This window comes from Malaya genurostris, chromosome 3, assembly GCF_030247185.1.
Source record: "Malaya genurostris strain Urasoe2022 chromosome 3, Malgen_1.1, whole genome shotgun sequence".
NCBI classification, from domain to species: domain Eukaryota; kingdom Metazoa; phylum Arthropoda; class Insecta; order Diptera; family Culicidae; genus Malaya; species Malaya genurostris.
Window position 1 is genome coordinate 215,687,692 of NC_080572.1, and position 21,276 is coordinate 215,708,967.

General features: G+C 38.4%; 1 protein-coding gene across 4 annotated transcripts in view; it reads right to left on the minus strand.

Moving 5' to 3' along the window:
• Nucleotides 1–6,306: 6,306 nt before the first annotated feature.
• LOC131435099 (protein transport protein Sec24A) overlaps nt 6,307–21,276 on the minus strand; it is a 30,039-nt gene continuing 15,069 nt past the window's right edge. For 2 of the 4 annotated variants that reach the window (XM_058602622.1, XM_058602624.1), the window contains exons 2-15: nt 14,830–16,257; nt 14,659–14,761; nt 14,467–14,593; nt 14,252–14,361; nt 13,940–14,171; nt 13,723–13,880; nt 13,592–13,668; nt 9,277–9,428; nt 8,954–9,207; nt 8,519–8,884; nt 8,213–8,421; nt 8,056–8,153; nt 7,858–7,996; nt 6,307–7,796 (exon numbers count right to left, since the gene is read on the minus strand). In XM_058602622.1, coding sequence (XP_058458605.1) covers nt 7,685–7,796; nt 7,858–7,996; nt 8,056–8,153; nt 8,213–8,421; nt 8,519–8,884; nt 8,954–9,207; nt 9,277–9,428; nt 13,592–13,668; nt 13,723–13,880; nt 13,940–14,171; nt 14,252–14,361; nt 14,467–14,593; nt 14,659–14,761; nt 14,830–16,244 — 3,552 coding nt within the window. In that variant the 5' untranslated portion in view covers nt 16,245–16,257 and the 3' untranslated portion in view covers nt 6,307–7,684. The remainder of the gene's footprint in view (nt 7,797–7,857; nt 7,997–8,055; nt 8,154–8,212; nt 8,422–8,518; nt 8,885–8,953; nt 9,208–9,276; nt 9,429–13,591; nt 13,669–13,722; nt 13,881–13,939; nt 14,172–14,251; nt 14,362–14,466; nt 14,594–14,658; nt 14,762–14,829; nt 16,258–21,276) is intronic. The other 2 variants (XM_058602625.1, XM_058602626.1) reach the window with 2 other exon arrangements.

The following is a 21,276-nucleotide window of genomic DNA, read 5'->3' on the forward strand; positions in this document are numbered from 1 at the left end:
TTTTGAAAATCGGTTAAGCCATTTCCGAGAAAAGTGAGTGACTTTTTTTTCACATTTTTAATGCATTATTTCCCCCTTTTTGGTGCATATCACCCTGTAATTGCGGAACCGGAAGTCGGATGCTAATGAAATTCAGGAACTTTGTATGGGACCATGAGACCTTTCATTTGAATCTAAGTTTGTGAAAATCGATTCAGTCATCTCAGAAGAGAAGTGAGTGACATTATTTTCACAATTTTTGGTGCATATCACCCTGTAATTCCGGTACCGGAAGTCGGATCCAAATGAATTCAGGAACTTTGTATGGAACCGTGACCATGAATCCTTTCATTAGAGTCTAAGTTTGAGAAAATCGGTTTAGCCATCTACGAGAAAAGTAAGTGACATTATTTTCACATTTTTATTGCACTATTTTCACATTTTTTATACATATCACCCTGTAATTCCGGAACCGGAAGTCAGATCCAAATAGAATTCTGGAACTTTGTACGGAACCGTAGGGCCTTTCATTTGAATCTAAGTTTGTGAAAATCGGTTCTGCCATCTCAGAGAAAAATGAGTGACATTATTTTCACATTTTTGGTACATATCACCCTGTAGCTCCGGAACCGGAAGACGGATTCAAATGAAATTCAGGATCTTTGTATTAGGCTATGAGAACTTTCATTTGAATCTAAGTTTTTGAAAATCGGTTAAGCCATTTCCGAGAAAAGTGAGTGACTTTTTTTCACATTTTTAATGCATTATTTCCCCCTTTTTGGTGCATATCACCCTGTAATTGCGGAACCGGAAGTCGGATGCTAATGAAATTCAGGAACTTTGTATGGGACCATGAGACCTTTCATTTGAATCTAAGTTTGTGAAAATCGATTCAGTCATCTCAGAAGAGAAGTGAGTGACAATATTTGTCACACACACACATACACACACAGACATTTGCTCGAAAATAATTTTATTCGTTTATTTGGAAATTCAAACCCCTCCGTTTCATCATGAGGTTTATTGTGCTAAAAAAGGCTGGGTGGGTTATGTCACAGACATAACTGGAGGACGTGAATACGAATGAAACTGATATGCTTCTTCCACACTTCCGAATATAAATAATCGTTCGTATTAGTAGATTTTGTGAATTTGAAACTTTCATTACTTCCAGAATTGTAACGATACATCTATACTGCCGCTCTATGCATAATTGTACCATATTCTATAGGATTTCCTATATATGGAACAATCATGCGTAGAACTGCAGTGTACTAAAGTACATTTTCTACCATACAATTGAATAAATCGGAACAAATACAGTTTTGCCTTTCTCTATAGAAAGGTAATAGAACTGCTGAAAAACCGACTTTCGAGCTACGGAAATCCATAGTGTTATATACAATTCGACTCACCTCAACGAGATCGTCTATACATGTGTGTATGTGCGTATTTTTTACCGTTCATTTTCTCAAAGAAGAATGAACCGGGCCGTTGATCAAGTCCGAAGATCAAATCGCTGGTTCTGGAGATGTAATGGTATATGTGACACATTTTTCTCAGAGATGGTTGAACCGTTTTTACAAACTTAAGCTTGTTTGAAGGCTACTATTAGGCCTTTGATTAAGTTGGAAGATTAAATTGCTGTCTGTTTTGGTTCCGGAGATACAATGGTATAAGTGACGTAATCGACTAACTACACTTTTCCCATTGGCTCAAACTTCTCGAAGATAATCAACGAATTTCGACAAACTTGGGCTTATTTTAAACCTGCAATGTGGTCTCTGATCAAGTTTAGAAAATTATGTCAAGCATTCTCGGTTCGGGAGACGTCATCATGTATATGTCTTAACCGCCAAAATGTAATCACCCCTATTCTGTACGTCGATCGATTCGAAATATTTTGATCGAATGTGCAATTTCCATTCTGCATTCCGTTCGAGTAGGGTATGAACTCGAATATCATTCGTTCGAGTTGTTAAATTTTCGAACATTACTCTATCGACTTACGTACGTATTACTTCTGTTCGGTTTAGAATCGTTCTAATTTGTTTATACAAGTGTGACGGTTTCGTTTACTAAGAAATGAATAATCACCCTTATTCTGAATAACGACGTATCGTTTTTTCGATCGTATTTCATTCGTATTCCTAATAACGCTAGCAAAATCAAAGGTAGCTAAGATTCGATCGAACCACATTCGATCCAAAAACCAATACGTCGGTATTCAGAATAAGGGCGAATATAAATAATATAGAACGTGTAAGTAGTGTTGACAGCTTTGATGGCTAGTGTTCGAAATTTCAAGTGTTCCCGAACGAGAGTCGATCGAATCATACTAGTCGAACGGAATAAAGAATGCAAAATTCGAACTTGAACGAAAGTGTAGATTCGTTCGTATCATAAATCCGTCGGATTGCAGAATCGGGGTGAATATTTTTCAGTGCGCCAAAATTTCTCAACAATGCCTGAATCCCAGACACGCTTGAATGGTACTATTAGAGTATTAGGTTGATAAGATATATTATATATGGGAGGTATTATCACACCATGAGGAGGATTGAGAAGGGTTTTTTTTATGTAGATGTATATTCTGGTGGAGGTAAGCTTCGTTTCAAAGTCTAGCTCCAGAATCTATGTTCCGAATTTAGTTCCAGCATGCAGGTTTTGGATTCTAGACATGAATTCTAAAACTGAATTTAGGAATTCATTTCTGGTTAGGAAATCGTTTCAAAAATTCAGGTTCGGAGTTCAGATCTAACATTTAATTCCAGAATCCAGATCAAAAATACATATCCTGAATTTGGTTCATAAATTCTGAAGCTGATATACTACATCAGAAGTCTGGGTTCTACTCCCGAAAAAAATTAATGTACTAAATACAGTGTAATGTGGTAGACTACATCAGAATGATCTGATTTAAACTTTTTAATTTCAGTTTCAATTATAATAACGCCTTCTCCTGTTGTCAGATTTTACTCTGAATGTCTTTCTTTTCCTCCTCATATTTTATTCTTTTATTTGGATCAGGAAAAATGTCACTGGAAATAGTTCCTGTCAAATTTGTTCTCGAGCAGGCATAAAACATCCTCATTACTTTGCATCGAAGATTACAGTCATCTAAATTATACGTTTCCTAAAAACCAATGCTTCTATAGTAACTAAATCTAATGAGACAGTAACATAAGAAACGATTTCTTGGTAACATTTGTTAAATATGCGGCACATGCTAGCAATGGGTTCGTTATATCCATAACTAGTTCTAACATAGGCAATCCGAAGAAAAAAAAATAGGTTCGAAGATTACGACGTCGAATGTCTAATTGTAACAATTGCAATTGCTCGGAGCAATCGATCTGCGACTGAAGTTGGTCTGCAACAAAACTAGCCGCGACGCACAAATAACAAATCGAAACCAATCAGTTTGTAGCGGTCATGGTAACTCGGCAAGTTTAAAGGATATCTCCATGGAAGACATCGGAGAACTAGTCGGACAATTTTGCATTGAATCGCTTCAATGCGTTGGATTTCGTTTTGGTAATAAGGTGACCAGATAACCGCAGCATATTCGAGAGTTGAGCTAACTAAAGCGCAATACAGAGCTCACAAGCAACGTATATCAGAGAGTTTTTTAGTAACGTAAATCCTGATAGCTTAGAGGCTTAGGACATAATAAGCTCTATGTGCTCTTTAAAATTTAACTTGGATTCCAGAAGGACACCCAGGAATATTATAGTCGAACTTGAATACAGACTTTTTGCTACTAAAAGAGAAGACGGAGCATTTAGTGGCTTTTAAAACCATTTTAAAATATGAAATATGACAGTCATCAGGGAACGATAGTTTCATACACTTGATCGAAAAATTTAGATCGTTGAGATACAATAAAATCATGAACGGTCCACTCAGTTCGTGCTCGCATCTCATCAGACTGAGTCGCAAATCGTTTACGGTCGAGACAACAGAAACAAAGACAATACAGTGTAGTGAACAATAGAGTGTACGAAATGGGCAAATACGATTTAACAAAGCCTGAAACTTGGCCTACAAGACCAAATTCAATTTGTATAGATTTCAAGCGTTGCAAAGTTAGACCAGCAGCAAATGAAATTGAAATCTTACTTAAAGAACGAATGAATCTAGACGCTAATAATGTAAGTGAAATTCAATTCAACAAGGCGTCTAACTGTGTGTACATTATGTTTAAACGTGAAAGCGATGCAATTGCATTCGCTTCGGTTAACAACGAGGTGCACAGCGTTGAGTGTGACAACATTAAATACAAAATTCCTGTGCACATGGTGGACAATGCCATACAAGTACGCGTGCATGACCTTCCCCCGCAGTCCAGCGATGAGTATGTTCGGGAAACCCTGTCGCAGTACGGTGAAGTTCTTTCCATCGAAAGGGAAGTATGGCGGAATTTTTTTCCGGGTATCCGGAATGGCGTGCGAGTGGTACGTATGCAACTACGTAAAGCAATTCCATCTTACATCATTTTTAATCAAAACGGGAAACATCCGTGTAAAACGCTGATTACGTATGAAAATCAACTGGTTACATGTCAGTTTTGTGAACAACCTGCACACTACGGCAAACCTTGCACTGAAACTGCATAAACAAACAAAAACAAGGACAACCGCTCAACAACGGAAACTAGTGAGGGCAGTGCTCCCGTTTCAAAATCACCTTCACCATCTAACCAAACAGCAACTGCAACCAATGTACAACAAGGCGCTTCTACAGTAACTAGCAACGAGATCAAGACTGCGAATAACAAGGAAAACGAAAAGAAGACGAAAATCAACAATGCCACCGATGCGTCAATGGACGACGAGACGAGCCACGAACAAAGTGCCCCTCAATCCTCGCAGGAGGGAAATGGAAGCTCCTCTCCCCCTAGAAAAAGGGTGACAACGAGATCGAATACAAAGAATTTTTTATTTAAAAAATCGGCTCAATCGGCCACGTAAAGCTTGTACGCAAATAGGCCTGAATAAAGATGTCTTTTAAATAAAAAAAAAATGAACGGTCCACGGTGACTTCCTTGACGAACTCCAGAGCTAACAGCAAATGGGGTGGTTGTACAGGCTCCTATTTGCACTATAATTTCATTACCAGTTAGATATAAACGAAACCAATTCAAAAGTGATCCGTTTAATCCCAGTCTACTTAACTTGGAGATCGTTATGTGATGATTGATTTTATCGAACGCAGAAGCAAAATCGGTGTATATAGAATCTACTAGTAGTCTTGCTTGTAAAGAACGTATGATGAAGGAAGTAGGTTACTAAATTTGGGCAAGTTGAAGGCTTTGGCATGGATCCATGCTGAGTCACAGATATGTAGTTAAAGCAACTATGTTTTGTAAAATCCAGAACTATAATTTTAAACAGCTTCGATACAGCACACACTGCAGCAATTTCACGGTAATTGGATACTATACCCTTGTTCACATAGGATTTCTTCCATATTTCAGGAAAAATTCCAGACCGCAAAGAACAATTGAAAATGTTGGATAGTGGAACCAACAAACTATTTTTATCACCACGAATGGCATCTCAGAACTTCTTCGTTTCTTTTCTTGTCAGACTTCGCTTCGTAAGCATGTAGTGCAAATTTTGCTTTAAGAATGCGATATTTATCATACACAAAATTTGTGATATTATTGAAGAATTGCATTCCATTTATTACGTTCTTTGCATTATTGAATGTGTTTCCATTGAGAAGATATTTTCCATCAGACATCAATATCCTTGAGTGAGAAAATCTTCTTTCGATTTCCGCATTGGAATGGAAAAGCGCAATCACATATATCGAACAGTTTTTGTAATTCCTGATAACAACTCTGTTGAAATAGCAAATTGTATCTCTCGAGATTGAAGAACAAAAACTCAAAATTTTGTCCACTGAAGAAAACATTTGCTTGAAGTTTTGGGTTCTTCAATGTGAAAATTCATCAATTCGGCCAGTTCAACCAATTGCTGAAACGTTCGCCCACCTTTAGTTTTTTAGGGTTTCATAAAACTCGCATGCTTCAAAAATTTGCAAAGAACTTTTTTTATTCGAACAAATAATGCACAAATGTAGAATGTGACGCGCCATAGTACTAAAATATTAGCAAAAATTGCGATAAATACGCAAAAATTGCCAAATCCTCGAAAACCGCAAAATCTGCGCGACCGTTACAACCACTTTCGACATGCACGATGGTGGATTTCATTCTTCTTCAAAAGAACGGCTGACAACAGGAAAACATTCAAATATTTTGGATTCGCTATCCAGGGTTAATCAAGAAAATTGTCATCTGCAAAAAATCTTTGAATGTAATTGCCTATATAGTTATTTATTATTTTCAGAAACTTATATATTTTTTATAATTTTTCTTAATAATTTTAACGACATACATACAACAAATACTTCTCGTTTTATCTATCCACACACCCTTGCCTTTAAAAAAATGGATTGCTTCATAGCTCTACTGTTGATCATTACCGGTGTGAATAATTTGAATGCTCCCTCACTAATACGCTCGGTTTCCCAACGCCAGAAAAGAATAGACTAGGCTTTTACCCCTCCCATGTTATCAGATAACTAATCGCATCTAACAAAGCGGAATATCTGTACAAACATAGATGAACTAAACTTCCGAAAAGCAAATGCCATAAACGTAAACACTAGTCATATTTAAATACAAAATGTTTGAGCAACAAAATCTCGCAATTCTAAAACCGTATAGCACATAGAGTAGTTAAGTAGAAACTATTTGTTGTGAACATCGATTTGTAGAAAGGAAAATAGAATCATTCAATAGTGTATTACAAAAACACTAGATGCATTTCAGTACTACATATTTCTTCATGCCAACGATGAGATTACGACATTTGGGGAGCTTTGATTTAGCTCGTCTCGTTTCTCCTTCAGAAGTATCTTATTTCAATTAATATGATACATATAATTCATACATAGTCCTAAGTAGTTAACCACTAAAACAACAGAACCTCACTCGGAAATAATTGAACGCCAACAGAAAAATGAGATGCCTTTCAGAAACGGGAGTATTTTTTTTTCGCTTTATATCTCGCACCAAAATAACTGTTGAATAAAGCTGTTCGTCCACAAAAATACGCATCCGCGCTTGATCTACTTCGATACAGACAATTGCATTATGTGGGTGTATCTTTTTCGTCGTAATAACAGTGTCGATTTTAAAAAACAGCGTTTTTTTGTTAAAATATTTCTTTTTACTACGGAGTTCTAGATAATTTTATAGAAATCGCTATCAACGATATACGCCAACAGATCGAAAAAAGTATATTGTGGTTAGCTTCTATGCGATTGTATTGGTTTCTATTTTTTACAATTTTATGTATGATTACTATCGTCGTCATCATCACTTTATTTCCCTAGTATTATATCGTCGAAGGTCGTTCAAAAATCAGCGTAATTTGAAGTTTACCTAAACTATTATAGTTTTGTTTCCATATATTATAATTCTTGGTATTATATTCTACACTTTCAACCATTGATTATCTAGATTTTATTATTCTCACATTATATTTCATACACACGATTTCCGACAGCATCTTGTCCTGTTTTCACCAAACTATCACCCATTGATAATAGTGCGTACGTTGTATTTCGGCGTCTGTACACTCGAAAACTTTTGATTATTTCCCCTTTTTTCTCTGGCAGGTTAATAATCCTACTTGACTTGCGTCCTAAGATGCTGCAGGAACTCGTAGTAGGATACGGAACTCTGATTCCTATCATCGACAAACTTCTCCACGAGCAATGAACGGAATTGACTGGTGTCTCTGAAAATTGGATACATTTGGGATCAGCATGCTTGAAGTGTGGAGCCACTAGCAAACGTACCTGATAACCTGTGTGTACGTAGAATACGGTTTCTCTTCGTTGATGCTATCAATAAATGCAAACAGCGTTTCACTGGCTGGCGTATCCCGACTTGGCAGCTCAATGCAAAAGTCTGGAATCTCCGGAACAGTGTTGATCCCTAAAAATCAAGATGGAAAATTGTAACATTACGTTTTTTTAAGCTTTGCGATTACCTACCTAAAACATCCTTCAAAATATCTGCTGGAACGTTCGATCCAACATAAACGAACATGTGAGGACCACAGTCCAGTAGGAACATGGAGCGTGAATCAAACCTTAGAAGATAAAATAATGATTAGAATTTATCGGGAAAAGAAGGGTACGAAGCGCTTACTTCTCTGCGGATAGCTGTAATCGGGGAGGTTCAACCACTAGTGCTTCACCATCACTACCTTCCCTCGTCGCATTGTGAAACAGACTATCGAGAATATAAAAGTCCGGATAGATATATCGAATCAGCTGATCCAGAGGCATCGTCTTCATCTCGCTCATTGCAAAAACTCTGTCATCTAAACGTGTACTCGTTCCTACCCGAAAAGCAGCCTGTAAAGTTAAATTAACAATTGGTTATAGAAATCAATATTGATTTTAACGTCAAACAAACAACAACCGCTTGACTTTGTTTGTCACATAAACTTACATGTTTCATCAACGCCAAAATATACAACGGCAGCAGAGAGAGATTCTCCGGAGCCACGATGGCCCCAGAATTCTGCGGTAAATTCTGTGCAATTTTAAAAGCACTGAAAATATCAACGGTTGCATTGATAAAGGCATCTCTGGCATCGGATAAGCTGGAGCTTAGCGATCGATCGACGGCCATTTTCGCCAGTAGACCGACGATGCACTGTGAATCGGCTGAATACATAATCTCCGAAAGGCTGGATGTAACCGGCAGGCATAGAGTGTGAACCCGAATCCTTCGCTCTGCTTTGCTGCTTGTGTACAGTAGTGCCGCTTGGAAGCATACCGTTTTGCATTCGGCCAAACTTTCATCGTAAGTGATCTATCGAAGCAAAAAAAACGGAAATTTAGGCAAACATCTTTCGTCCGAGACAAGCCAGTACGACATTACCTGCATTCCGAAGCCTGCATCCGGATTAACATTGGGCAACGAGAGCAAATCTGTAGACCGTACGAAGAAATTACCGTGGAATGTGTGAATGGCCAATCCTCGGGTACACCGCACTCTCATGACGGCCTCAAACCCGATTTTTCTCGTGAGGTAGCGTTCAAAGCATTTTTGCAACGATTTGACCAACTGAGGCTTCGATTCACTGTACAACGGGATGTGATGCATACAGCCCCCACTGAACTTGCTAATTCCAGCTGAAATGAAACCCACCAGTGGTGTTATAAAAATCTGACTAGAAACTAGGATTTTTAATCATAACTTACAAATTGTAGCTAGATCACAGTATTGACTATTTAACAGAAACAAATCAACCGCAATCTGCTGTGCAGAGCAATCCAGCGCCAAACGTTTGTAGAAATCGGTTGCCGGTCCGAGATGGGCTACGTCCTTTGACGAACGATTGTTTGGGTCCTCTCTGTCGAAATAGTTTAGCAAATTATACAATAACCAGTGAACGATGATATGCATTTATAGTTTCGAAAGTCGTTAATCGGATAGTAATAATAAGTGTATAGAAGAAGTGCGGTTTGTTGGTTGCGTCACTACTACGATCATAAATCCGCAACCGGAAGATTCAGCCATTTGATTTTCGAACTAGACCCACAATCCAACAGTAGCTTTCAAACGAGCTTAAGTTTGTTGAAATCGGTAAAAATCATCTCCGAGAAAAGTCAAAGTATAAAAAAAAGGGTTTGTTGGTAGCGTCACTAGTGCGATCATAACTCCGGAACCAGAAGTGTCAGTTCCGAACTAGATCCAGAGTCCAATAGTAGCTTTCAAACAACCTAAGTTTCATTTAAGCATTGAATCAGGTGCCATAAAAAATATTCTCTTTTCCTACTTTCAGTAACCGGATCTTTTCAATGTTTCAAATTTGGGGACTCTTTTTTTACTAAGCTACTTTGTTCAACAAAACAGTTTTTGTTTTTAATATTAGTTTCTAATTATTCGAAAAATTCTTTCTTGTCTATTTCTTCGAGCTTGTAGGAATAGTCTCATCTGGAGAAATTCGTTTTTTCATTTTATGTTTTCATCTTTCAACTCTGTAATTCGAAGGGGCTACGAGTTTGCTGTTCCTTATTTTCTTTCTCCGGGCAGGACCTTGACCTTGACAACTTGACCAAGAATAGATCCACTGGGTTCCTGCTTTCATATCGTAAAAGGCCACAACTCCAGGAGTTTCTCTTTTCCTAATATCTGTTGCCAGATTTTTTCAATGTTTCAGATTAGGTTGTTCCTTTCCACTAACTTTTACCTTCGCCGAACTAACAGCTCTTTAAAAAATATTTATTCTTAATATCTCGCAGATATGTCCGTCTCATCTGTGTAACGAAGAGCAAGCGAAATTTTATACCTCGCACTGACAACTTTAACGAGAGCTCTTCTCTTTTACATATATACACCACTGTTGTATAAACGGTGCACGCATCATGAGTGCGCGTGTTTATCTTCTTTCATTTCTAGCACTGAATCGCACCAAAGGGCTTGAGCAGAGCTCTCAAATTCTTTGAGGTGAACGCAAATATTTTCACAGAAGTGCACACTCTGGTGTATGGTTTGCATAGAAGAAGCATTATCGTTGAATTTTTGTTTTTCCTTGCAAGATTTTCATAGCAAGGCCAGATCTACTTTTTATTAATCGAAGTTCACACGCGGCAGTGATCACTTGGGTGTACTTAAGAGAGAGAACGTGAGAGCGATTCAGGCGAAGAGAATATAAGAAGTGTATCGAAAATAAGCTATCCACATACATTTGTGTTGTACGCATGTATTTGTGATGGGTTTTTTATGCTCAGATCACAGCATGCTGTGCGTTTGGCTGTCAGCTTTCGTTTGTTTACTTGTTTGTGCGGTTGAAATTCTTCGTTTTCAAAATGTCGCGTATTGAAAATGAAATGAAAATTAAGGTTCTGGACACATGGCCAAGTGATAAAGGTATTACTATGCAAAAATTGACGAAGCGATTTGGAATTCATCATGCCAGTGTTAGAACCATCATTCATAAGTTTGGGGAACACTATTCTTTGGATGAGTTACCAGGAAGAGGCAGATATGTCCGTCTCATCTGATCTCATCTGAATGATCCAGCGTATCAAGAGGCGAAATCACTTGAAGACCTACAAGAAGCCGAAAATCTCGAAACAAAGTGTAGAACAGAAGAAGCGAGCAACAACAAGGGCCCGGAAATTGTATTCGCGTATTTTGCAGTGTCCGGATGCATGCGTTTTAATGTACGATGAGACTTATGTAAAGGACAACTCAAAAACCCTTCCTGGTCCACAATACTTTACTGTCGTCGTTGGGGAGGATGTGAGTGATGCGGACAGGTCGATTCAAGTGGAGAAATTCGGTCGAAAGGTACTGGTATGGCAAGCAATATGTTTCTGTGGTTTGAAGTCAACCATTTTTTACACTATCGGAACTATAAATGCAGAAATCTTTCGATTTGAGTGTCTCCAGAAGAGATTGCTTCCTTTATATAAGAAACATAGTACACCTCCACTGTTTTGACCGGATTTATCATCGGCTCACTATGCCAAAACCACTCTCAATCGGCTTGCGGAAAAGGGTATAAATTTTGTTGAGAAAAATATCAATCCACCAAATTGCGCTCAGCTTCGACCCATCTAACGTTACTGGAGAATCGTGAAGAGGGTCTTCAAGAAGACTGGTAAGGCAGGTGGGAACATGCAGGAGTTCAAAAAAATTTACTATCCGAGTGTCTGTTCCCCATGTTAGGGGTGTCTTCAAACAACGTCTTTTCAGCAGCGTGGGATATTAAACATGGCTGAAACGATGGCGAGATAGGGAAGTTGGAGTAGGCCTAAAAAACCCGCAAAAAACAGCAGTTACGTACAATCAAAAAGAAAATAGGACTCGAAATAATAGAAAACGACTTATGCCAAACACCGAGTTAGATGAAGACATTGAGTAAGTTGAATAAGTCACTTAATTGCGTTGATACAGATGAGGATTCAGTAAAGAAATCGATTGAGTTGATAGCGGTCCTGACAATATTCTGACAGTTATAATGAAGAAATACTGCACAGGGGTCATCAAATTAAACGGACTTGTGTATAACTGGCCACCAGAGATATCAAAGGCAAACAAAATGGCGTTTTGAGGTGAAGCCTGTTGCGTGAAATTTTCCACCGCATGTTTAACATCTCCATTTAGATGTAATACGAAATGCAACATTCAAAACAAAAAAAAATCAAGTTGAGTAATTGTGACTAAGCTTCTTGGTTTAACAATGCAAATTTTGAGACACTCTACTCTCTAGGCGAACAGCTGCCGCGAATGAATTTTACATTTTTGGAATATGGATCACTAAAGAAAGCAAATGAAATAGAACCTCCATATCTGTTCGTCCTTCGAAGAAAAAAAGTGTGGCAAAGAAGTTAAGAGGTTTAGAGTAATTTCACTTGAAATTCCAACATTCAAAGACCTGGTGTTACTTTCAGAAGGTCAAGATAAGAACTGAATCACCGATGTCTGTTACTATCTCGTGACATTAGTGGCGAGATAGCAAAAAATTTTCTAAATATAGTGGAATTAAATGAAATAATTTTTATTCTTAAATCAATTCCACTAGGCGCTCAAAAAAATTTTGATTTTTTTTTACATAAAATAGAAATGCTCGAAATGTCGAGATCTGGTGTTATGTCGAAATAAAAAAAAACATTTCAAGTCAACTCTCTGAAACTCTGAAAATTTTCATTTTTTTTTCAAAAAAGATTTTTTCTACATAACACTAGATCTTGACTTTTCATGCATTTCTACAAAATTTGGCATTCTTAAAAAATCACAAAATCGTCATTTTCCAAGTTAACTCCACGTTTCATGTGAATATTCAACGTTCGACGCCCAAAAATTTTTTTCTTAGTTTGGCGTTTTATGCGGATTTCCAAAGCTATGCGTTATTTTTAAGTTAAGCGTTTTATATGCGAATGTTTGAAGGTTTTTATGCGGTACGTATCCCTGCATAAAAAATAGAATTTTGGGATTGATTTAGTATCATGCCACTATTCTAGAAGCGTGCCAAAATTGTGAGACATGAATTCACTGAACTGCCCTAAATTACGTCCAATCGAATCCAATTGGGCTGTGATGAAGCGGCAAGTCAACATGGCCAAGGCGAAAGTCAAAGGCACTAATGAAGTCCTTAGCAAGTAAAAAACCAGAAAAGAAGTACCCTATACTAAAAATGTCGAATAACTTTTACCGAACAACTTCCAATAAGTGATCCAATAGGTAAGAACTGAGAGTTGCAAATTTGATTACCAACAAAAAACATGCCCCTTTACAGTAAATTATAAACAGTAGCAACAATGTGTTCGCCCTTGAGGGGTAATTCACTAGGAAAACAGTTATTGTTGCAAAACGCAAAAGCAGTTTTCTTCGCTGTCGTTAAATGGAAATTGAGAATAGAATCATCCATTTATTCGGAGCCTTTTTCTAAATAAACTGATATTTTTTTCAATTGCTGTTTTCCTAAGTTTATCAGTTGAACCTTAATCTATCAGACTCAAAACCTTTATCAACATCACTTGCCCTCTATGGAATTATTGAACGTACCTTGACTGCAGCGCTCCTGGTCCGTAGTTAGGAAGACAACACTGAAACACCGTCACTCGTCCACCCGAAGCGCTCTGCTGAATGAATGAAGATAGGTTACCTTTCAAAATAGAACTTTATGTTTGTTTTACCATCAACTTCAATGCCACCTGCAGAGCAGCACCCAGTGCACTGTGAGTATCATGAGTATGTTCAAATCGTTTCGGCAGCTGCGTTAGCAGATCCTTGATCAATTCCTTGCATTCCTTTAGATTAACCAACAAGTTATCGGGATATGGCAAGAACACATCTGGAAAACGAATGCAACATTATTGCTTGAAATTTTTAACTCCTGACTGCCAAACTCACCTTCCACGTCCAGTACAGTAACTTCATGAGGCTGATTGTAACCTTCGGCAATGTTATAGAAGTGTATCGCACTGTTGAACGCAACGAAGCCTACCTGGGTTCGTGCATCTCCTGGCAAGTTCTCCAGGTGCTCAATCAATGTATTGCAAACCGTATTCAAATAACCGGTTTGCTGCGCCAGAGACGACACGTCCAGCAAAAATAGATAGATTGCAGGTTGTGGCGGTCGAAGCTGGATAAAATTAAAAATTATTCTATGTATTCGACCCGGTATACACCGGTCTAACTAGGCGACAAAACAAGTGACCTTACCATGTATTCCGACGGGGCGATGAACTCTATCGTACTGGATTTTATTTCCGGTCGTCGGGTAGGATCGCCGTACGTTTTTGTCACGGGGTCATACTGAAACTCCTCAGGTACTGATGAAAGTAACGATAAGTAACGAACAGAATGTTAGTTTCAATTTATATCAATTGTGTAGTCATGTATTTTAATGCATGCTCGTCTCAATGTTGCAAACTTACATTCGTTCACCCGATAGCAAAGATTGCATTTCCACTTTTTACTGTCGACGAAGAATACGAATGGATTAATATAGGTCCTACAGGATCGGCAGCGCACAATCGTGTTGCATGAAATCACCGGTAAATTCTGTAAATATACGTAGCCTTAAATAAAAAAAAACCTGTGATTACTTATTCCAGCTACTGGCTTACACTCAAATCCCTAAAAGGATGTATCAGCACACCAAGTGGCAGCCTCGATTTCTGTAACAGCTGATTAGTCTCTGGAATTTTTGTTAACGTGCACCGAAAAATGCTGAAAAAAAAATTATTATTAATTAGTTACAGTCAAACAGAAAGTCCTCACTGTTAGAATATACTCACTCCGGATTACAATTTTCTGCTTCGTGGAACGGATGATTGAGATGAATCGGTGGAGGTCGAACTCTCCCCACCGGCAGAATATGACGATTCTGCAGTAAATCTACTGTGTTGTTACCCCAAAGTCGGTTGAATCCACTTTTCAGAACACTGTCCTGGTAGGGTTGTTGTAAATTGGCACCGTATTGCTGTTGCTGCTGCTGGAACTGTTGCGGCTGTTGCTGATGCTGCTGGAACTGTTGCTGCTGTTGCTGGTGCTGTTGCTGCAGATGCTGCTGTTGATGGTGATTGTATTGGTGAGGATGTTGTGGATGTGGTTGCTGATATTGCTGAACAGGATGCGTATTGGGCTGTTGATTTGGGTAATAGTTACTGGGCTGCGACGAAGGTGGCATGGTTTGCGATGGATACAAAGGCCTTTTATTAATGGCTGTTCCAACGGATGTTGTAGAAGTTGCGGAAGCTATTGGAGGCATTCCCGGATATGTTCGACCGGTTACCGGGGCTAGCGGTGGACCACCCTGTTGTAGAGGTTGTGTACTAGTGGGAACATAATTTCCATTAATTTGTTGGCCTTGCTGGTTTACTGGTGGTGGTTGCTGGCCATGTAATACTCCTGGAACCTGTTGTCCATTTGATTGTTTTATGGGAGGCTGCTGGTTAGAATAACTGTTGCTGGAGACTGGTGGTTGGGGAGTCCCAGAACCATTCACGTGATTCACCTGTTGTGCCGATGGAGGACGATTGATATTCAAATTTTGCATACTCGCTGTTAGGTTACTGGACGGACCATTAGTTGGTACCTGTCCCAAATTCGGGGTCGATGCGTTCAGTGGAGTGGAAAGACCCGATGCCGTCTTTGGAGGTGTATTTATCAATGTTGTATTGATCCCACTCACCCAGTTTTGAGTACCACTCAATGTATTATTATTATTATAGTTGCCTGCCGGCGTACTGAGTTGCTGATTTTGACTAGAAACTGTTGGATAACCAACGGGTCGGTTGCCCACCGAAGGTGGCAACTGAGATGTCGGTATATTTCTGCTACCTAGCGCTGGGGATGACGTTCGTGACGAGTTAGCACTATTGCCATTAGAAATCAAATTTGCCATTCGATTATTCTGCTGCGGCAATTGGGTATTGAACGGAGGTTTCTGCACTAGTTGCGGCCCGTTATGTAAGGGTGAAGTGGCACTATTAATCGGGACTCCATAATGTGGTTGACCGGTAACTGCCGGATGGGATTGCAAAGACGGTCCATTCATCATAGCATTCTTCGCAGGATACTGTTGCGGTTGTTGCAGTTGTGACGAAGGCGGATAGTGTTGTAGTTGTTGTTGTTGTTGTTGTTGAGGACCATTCGCAGTGGGAGGATAACCATTCGTCATTCCATAGTATTGTGATGGGTTGGACGTCATTTGTCCGAACTATCTGAAATCCCAAAATTTTTAATGTGTCATTAGATTTTGGTTTGCAAACCATTTAAAACACAGATAGAAATAAAATTATCTGTATGAAATCATTAAAATCAATTTATTAGTTGGTTATAATCACTATGATATATTCAGATTTGTGGTCAAGATAAGAACTTGGTCAAAATGCTTATTAAGAAATCAAATCATGTTTAACTTCGAATAGTTTGGATTTTCACAATGCGTGAGCAAAATTTGGACTGGTTGCTCCTCTAGCTTCGATGCCATTTTCACAACTGAAGAGCAAATGTCAAAATCAAATCATGTATCTTCGAAATGAGGGGTGAATGTACAGGTTTTTTTTAATGCTCGAAGAAAAACATGCGTCAAGTTAAAATTGACAAATTTTCGATCGTGACACCATTTATCTGCAAAAAATAGTGCGAAACCATACCAAGAGTAATAACCAAAAAATGAATTGCGACCAAAGGGGTTAACCTATGTTAGGGTTTGTATAATTTTCTTAGGAGAACTGAATCAAAAATTAGTTTGAAGATTGGTGCTTTTTACACTTTTTATAAATATAAAAAATAGGTGAAGAATTTGCTCAAACTTATTTTTGTTCACAAAGAGGTCGAGATATCAGAGATGACTGAACTGATTTTAATCAAACTAATCACGCTATTGAATGTGTTTGAGATCAAATATTCGAGTTAATCGAAGTTTTATGTCAAAATTTTCAGTTTTTAACAATATCTGTCACAATTGACCTTGTAAACAAAATATGTTTTTCGTCGTAGATTTCATGCGGAAATAGCTATCTAACAAGCCATAGATTGTTCAAATCCGTTTATTTTAACGGAGATATCGATATTTTTGTGTAAGCGGCTTTTCGCCTCATTCCAGCAGTAGGAGATGTCTAATACTGTTAAATGCAATTATTTCTATGCACCGAAAAGATTGTGTATAGCTTCCATTTCCAGGACATTTTGCCTTGTTTCGATTTTAGCACGGTTCATTATCGTTCGAATATGGCATATGTGATAAAAGAATGGCTAAATTTTAAAATTCAAAACTATTTTATGTTTATATTGAGTTAAACAGTCTATGGCAATAATTACAGGAAGAACATAGCTTCTTACACTTATATACCATTCGAATCAGTTCGTCGAGATCAGCAAATGTGTGTGTGACAAATAATAATAATAACTCAATTTGCTCGCAGATGGCTTAACCGAATTCCACCATCTAAGATTGTTTTTAATCAGATTCGACTTCCGGTTCAGGAGGTACAGGGTGGTTAGTGTAAAAATGTCAATTTCACATAAATTAATCGGGTTTATCGGGTTTGCAGATTTTAATAGTCGATGACCAAATAAACCTATTTCAATTTTACCGATCCCGGAAGGTACCCAAACAAATTTAATTTGGAACGCACTACATACTCAGAAAAAATACGTTTCTATCGATGCGCATAAAAGGGGTGTTGTAATTCATTTAAATTAACATCTCAAAGCAAGTGAAAATGAATTATATCATCAACTTGCCAACTAGTTTAGCTGAAGTTATCATCGAAACAGACACAATATTTATTTTTACTAGTTAAAGGATGTAATACTCTGTCATCTCCCAAGAAATTACGGCATGGCTGAATTTACGTCAAATTCAAGTTTCAATTTTTCTAAGAGTGTGCGATTTCTCAATAATGGCTACATCGATTTTCAGAAATTTCAAATCAAATGAAAGGGTTTACAATCTCTTAGGCTACACCGATTTCCAGAATTCCTAATCAGAAAGTATCGGGAATAGAGGAGCTCCATCGTTTCCTCTAATGAAGGCCAAAACGAATTTCATAAACAAAAATTCTAATTAAAAGGCCTATGGTCCAATATAAAATTGGTAAACCGTTGAAAACCAAGCTTTATCAAATTGGTAAATTTTATCCGATTTCGACTTCCGATTCCGGAATTGCAAGGTGATTTTTTTTAATTCAAACCGTCGTAGATGAAGATACCCAAAAACTTTCGCAATTGGGCTCAAAACTATTCCAATTTATTCGTCATGTTAATTCATGACCATACGAACCATTTTAGGTTAAGCTGGCCCCTAGACACCGGTTCCGGAAGTACCGTAAACAATGACCAAAAACTCTGAAGTGGAACTCATTTCGAAATTTAATGGAACGCTTGATCGATTGTCAAGCTGTTCCCTAGACACCGGTTCCGGAAGTACCGTAAACAATGACCAAAAACTCTGAAGTGGAACTCATTTCGAAATTTAATGGAACGCTTGATCGATTGTCACACGTTTAGATTCAAAGGAATAATTTTATAGTTTCACACAATTTTTGTTTTCGATCCAATTTGTAATTCCGAAATTTCAGGGAATTCATTTTTTGGAAAAAAATAAGAAGATATCGGAAAGAAAAGTGTAATTATCGAGCGTTTCAGGATCATCCATCAAATTACGTCCAGTTACTATAACCGAGAACAAATTTGTATATCATATGTACCAAAACGGGAATACTTGATAACTTGGAGAAATTAAACAACATACCCAAAAACACCACATATTACTATCTTTACGTTCCGTCTTCGACTTGTCAGTGCAAACCAGTTCAAATTGCACTGCTTAGTGCAAACTTGTTTTCGTTCGGCACGTCAGGAGAATGTTAGCACTTCGGTACTTATTACAAGTGGGTTGCAAATAGCCATAACTTTACGTCTGCTTAGCGGTTCAAGTTGAACTGTTTAAGTTTGCACTAAGCAATTCAATTTGAACTGCTCTGCACGGACAAGTCTAAGACGAAACGTAAAGATAGTGGAATTGGTTATTTGCCCTAACACAAAACAAGGTTAATCCCTAAATGATCACATATTAGCTCTGAAATAGAATTTTGAGCCATGTATTGTTCCGACGTTTACTTGCGTGGATCCCGACGCCACGCTTAATTTCGTGAGAAAGTTACAAATACACCCAAAATCGCCCTATCTTGCCACCAATGTTAATTCTATATCGTGCTTAAGGCCTGAGGACAGTGGGTCGTGTATAGATTTTAAATCGACCACGTGCCTCCCTCTATTTCCTTTACGTCTGTGTGTTTAGAAACTTCGTTGAATCGATTTAATTTCTCTTCTCTTCTCTCCTCTCCGAACGCTAAAGACTGTCTCAGAAAGTATGAACGCACTTTGATTTCGCTGTAAATAATTCACAAGTGTTAGATATTCAAATTTTATTCGATATACTGATACTATTAGACTACAACAACAGAATATTATTCTCAACATTTGCACTTAGCCATTGTAGACTAGCTGGCGCACTTTCTTGCGAACGTTCCTCATTAAATTCCATACAGACTTCTTGGCGACAAGTTTTGACACTTTTTTCCAATCATTTTCGAACTGTTGAATGGTTTCGGCTGCCGAGACATGTTTCCTAAGATGTGCCTTCGTTAATGCCCAAAATTCCTCAATTGGTCGAAGTTGTGGGCAATTTGGTGGATTCATGTCTTTTGGGACGAAAGTGACATTTTTGGTAGTATACCATTCTACCGTTGATTTCGAGTAATGGCAAGAAGCCAGATCTGGCCAGAAGACAACAGGATCCTTGTGACTTCGAATCATGGATAGAAGTCGTTTTTGTAAACATTCCTTGATGTATATTTCGCTGTTCATTGAAGCAGTGGAGGTGAAGGGTTTCGAAATCTTACCGCAGCTACAAATTGCCTGCCAGACCATAGCTTTCTTACCAAATTTTTCGACTTCAATCGATGTCTCGGACTGGTTTAACACTTGCCCTTCTCGCACCGTATAATATTGTGGTCCCGGCAAGGATTTGTAATCGAGTTTCACGTAGGTTTCGTCGTCCATGATTATGCAGTTCAAATTTCCAGCAAGAATCGTATTGTACAGCTTTCGGACCCTCGGCCTGATCGATGCTTCTTGTTTCGGACTTTTCTGCTTCTTGTAGGTTCGAAGATTCAAACGTTCTTTAGCACGAAGAACATTTGACTTCGAAGTGCCCACTTTTTTGGCGACATCCCGAACTGAAACCTCCTTCTTTTGCTCGAACGCCTTCAGTATACGTTTATCCAACTGAGGGTTAGCAGGACCTTTTTTTCGACCCGTTTTCGGTTTATCCTCAAAGGTGTTATCCTCACCGAACTTCCTGATTGCATTTCGCACGGCTTTTTCACGCATTTCAAAACCAACTAATGAAAACGAATAAACAACTGCACAAGTGGTTAGAGAAGAGTGTAAACAGCAGGACGCAGCCATAAAAATTGACAGATTCTGAACCATTGCGAAAGGCAGCGATTTTTGGTGGCTTCCATACTTTCTGGGACAGTCTCTATGAGGAAACTCAAGTGGATAAAATATGCACATGAGCATAGCGATAACCCTATATTTCAACAAATTCAATGGGTGATTGAAAACTTCGAAAGGCTTGTCGAGCTGAATTCTCAGACCCGTTTTATGTCCTTGTATTTTGATTACATGGCTCAGAATATTAATCCTTCTTCGTTTGCTTCCAACCATGCTCATTTCTTGGATACTTCTGATTCTACTGTGTTTTTCGACACATCCATGAAAGAAGAGATTCATGGAATTCCGGGTCACGTACACCCTCAAGTGTCCCCTACTATCTTTAAGAACAAATTTAGAACAGTCAACTGTGAAAAGGTGTTCTACACTGACGGATCAAACATCGACAGATCCACAGGCTTCGGCATCTTCAATCAGTACATCACCGCTTCGTACAAACTCAGTGCTCCGGCTTCAGTTTACGTCGCAGAATTAGCTGCTATTCAGTACACCCTCGAGATCATTGAAACCTTGCCCATTACTTCATTTTCACGGACAGTCTAAGTTCAATAGAAGCTCTCCGGGCAATGGAGCCAGGAAAGTATCTCCCATATTTCCTGGGGAAAATACGGGAACACTTGCGAACTTTATCTGAACGGTCTTATTCAATATCGTTAGTCTGGGTCCCTTCGCATTGTTCCATTCCGGGCAAATGAAAAGGCGGACTCATTGGC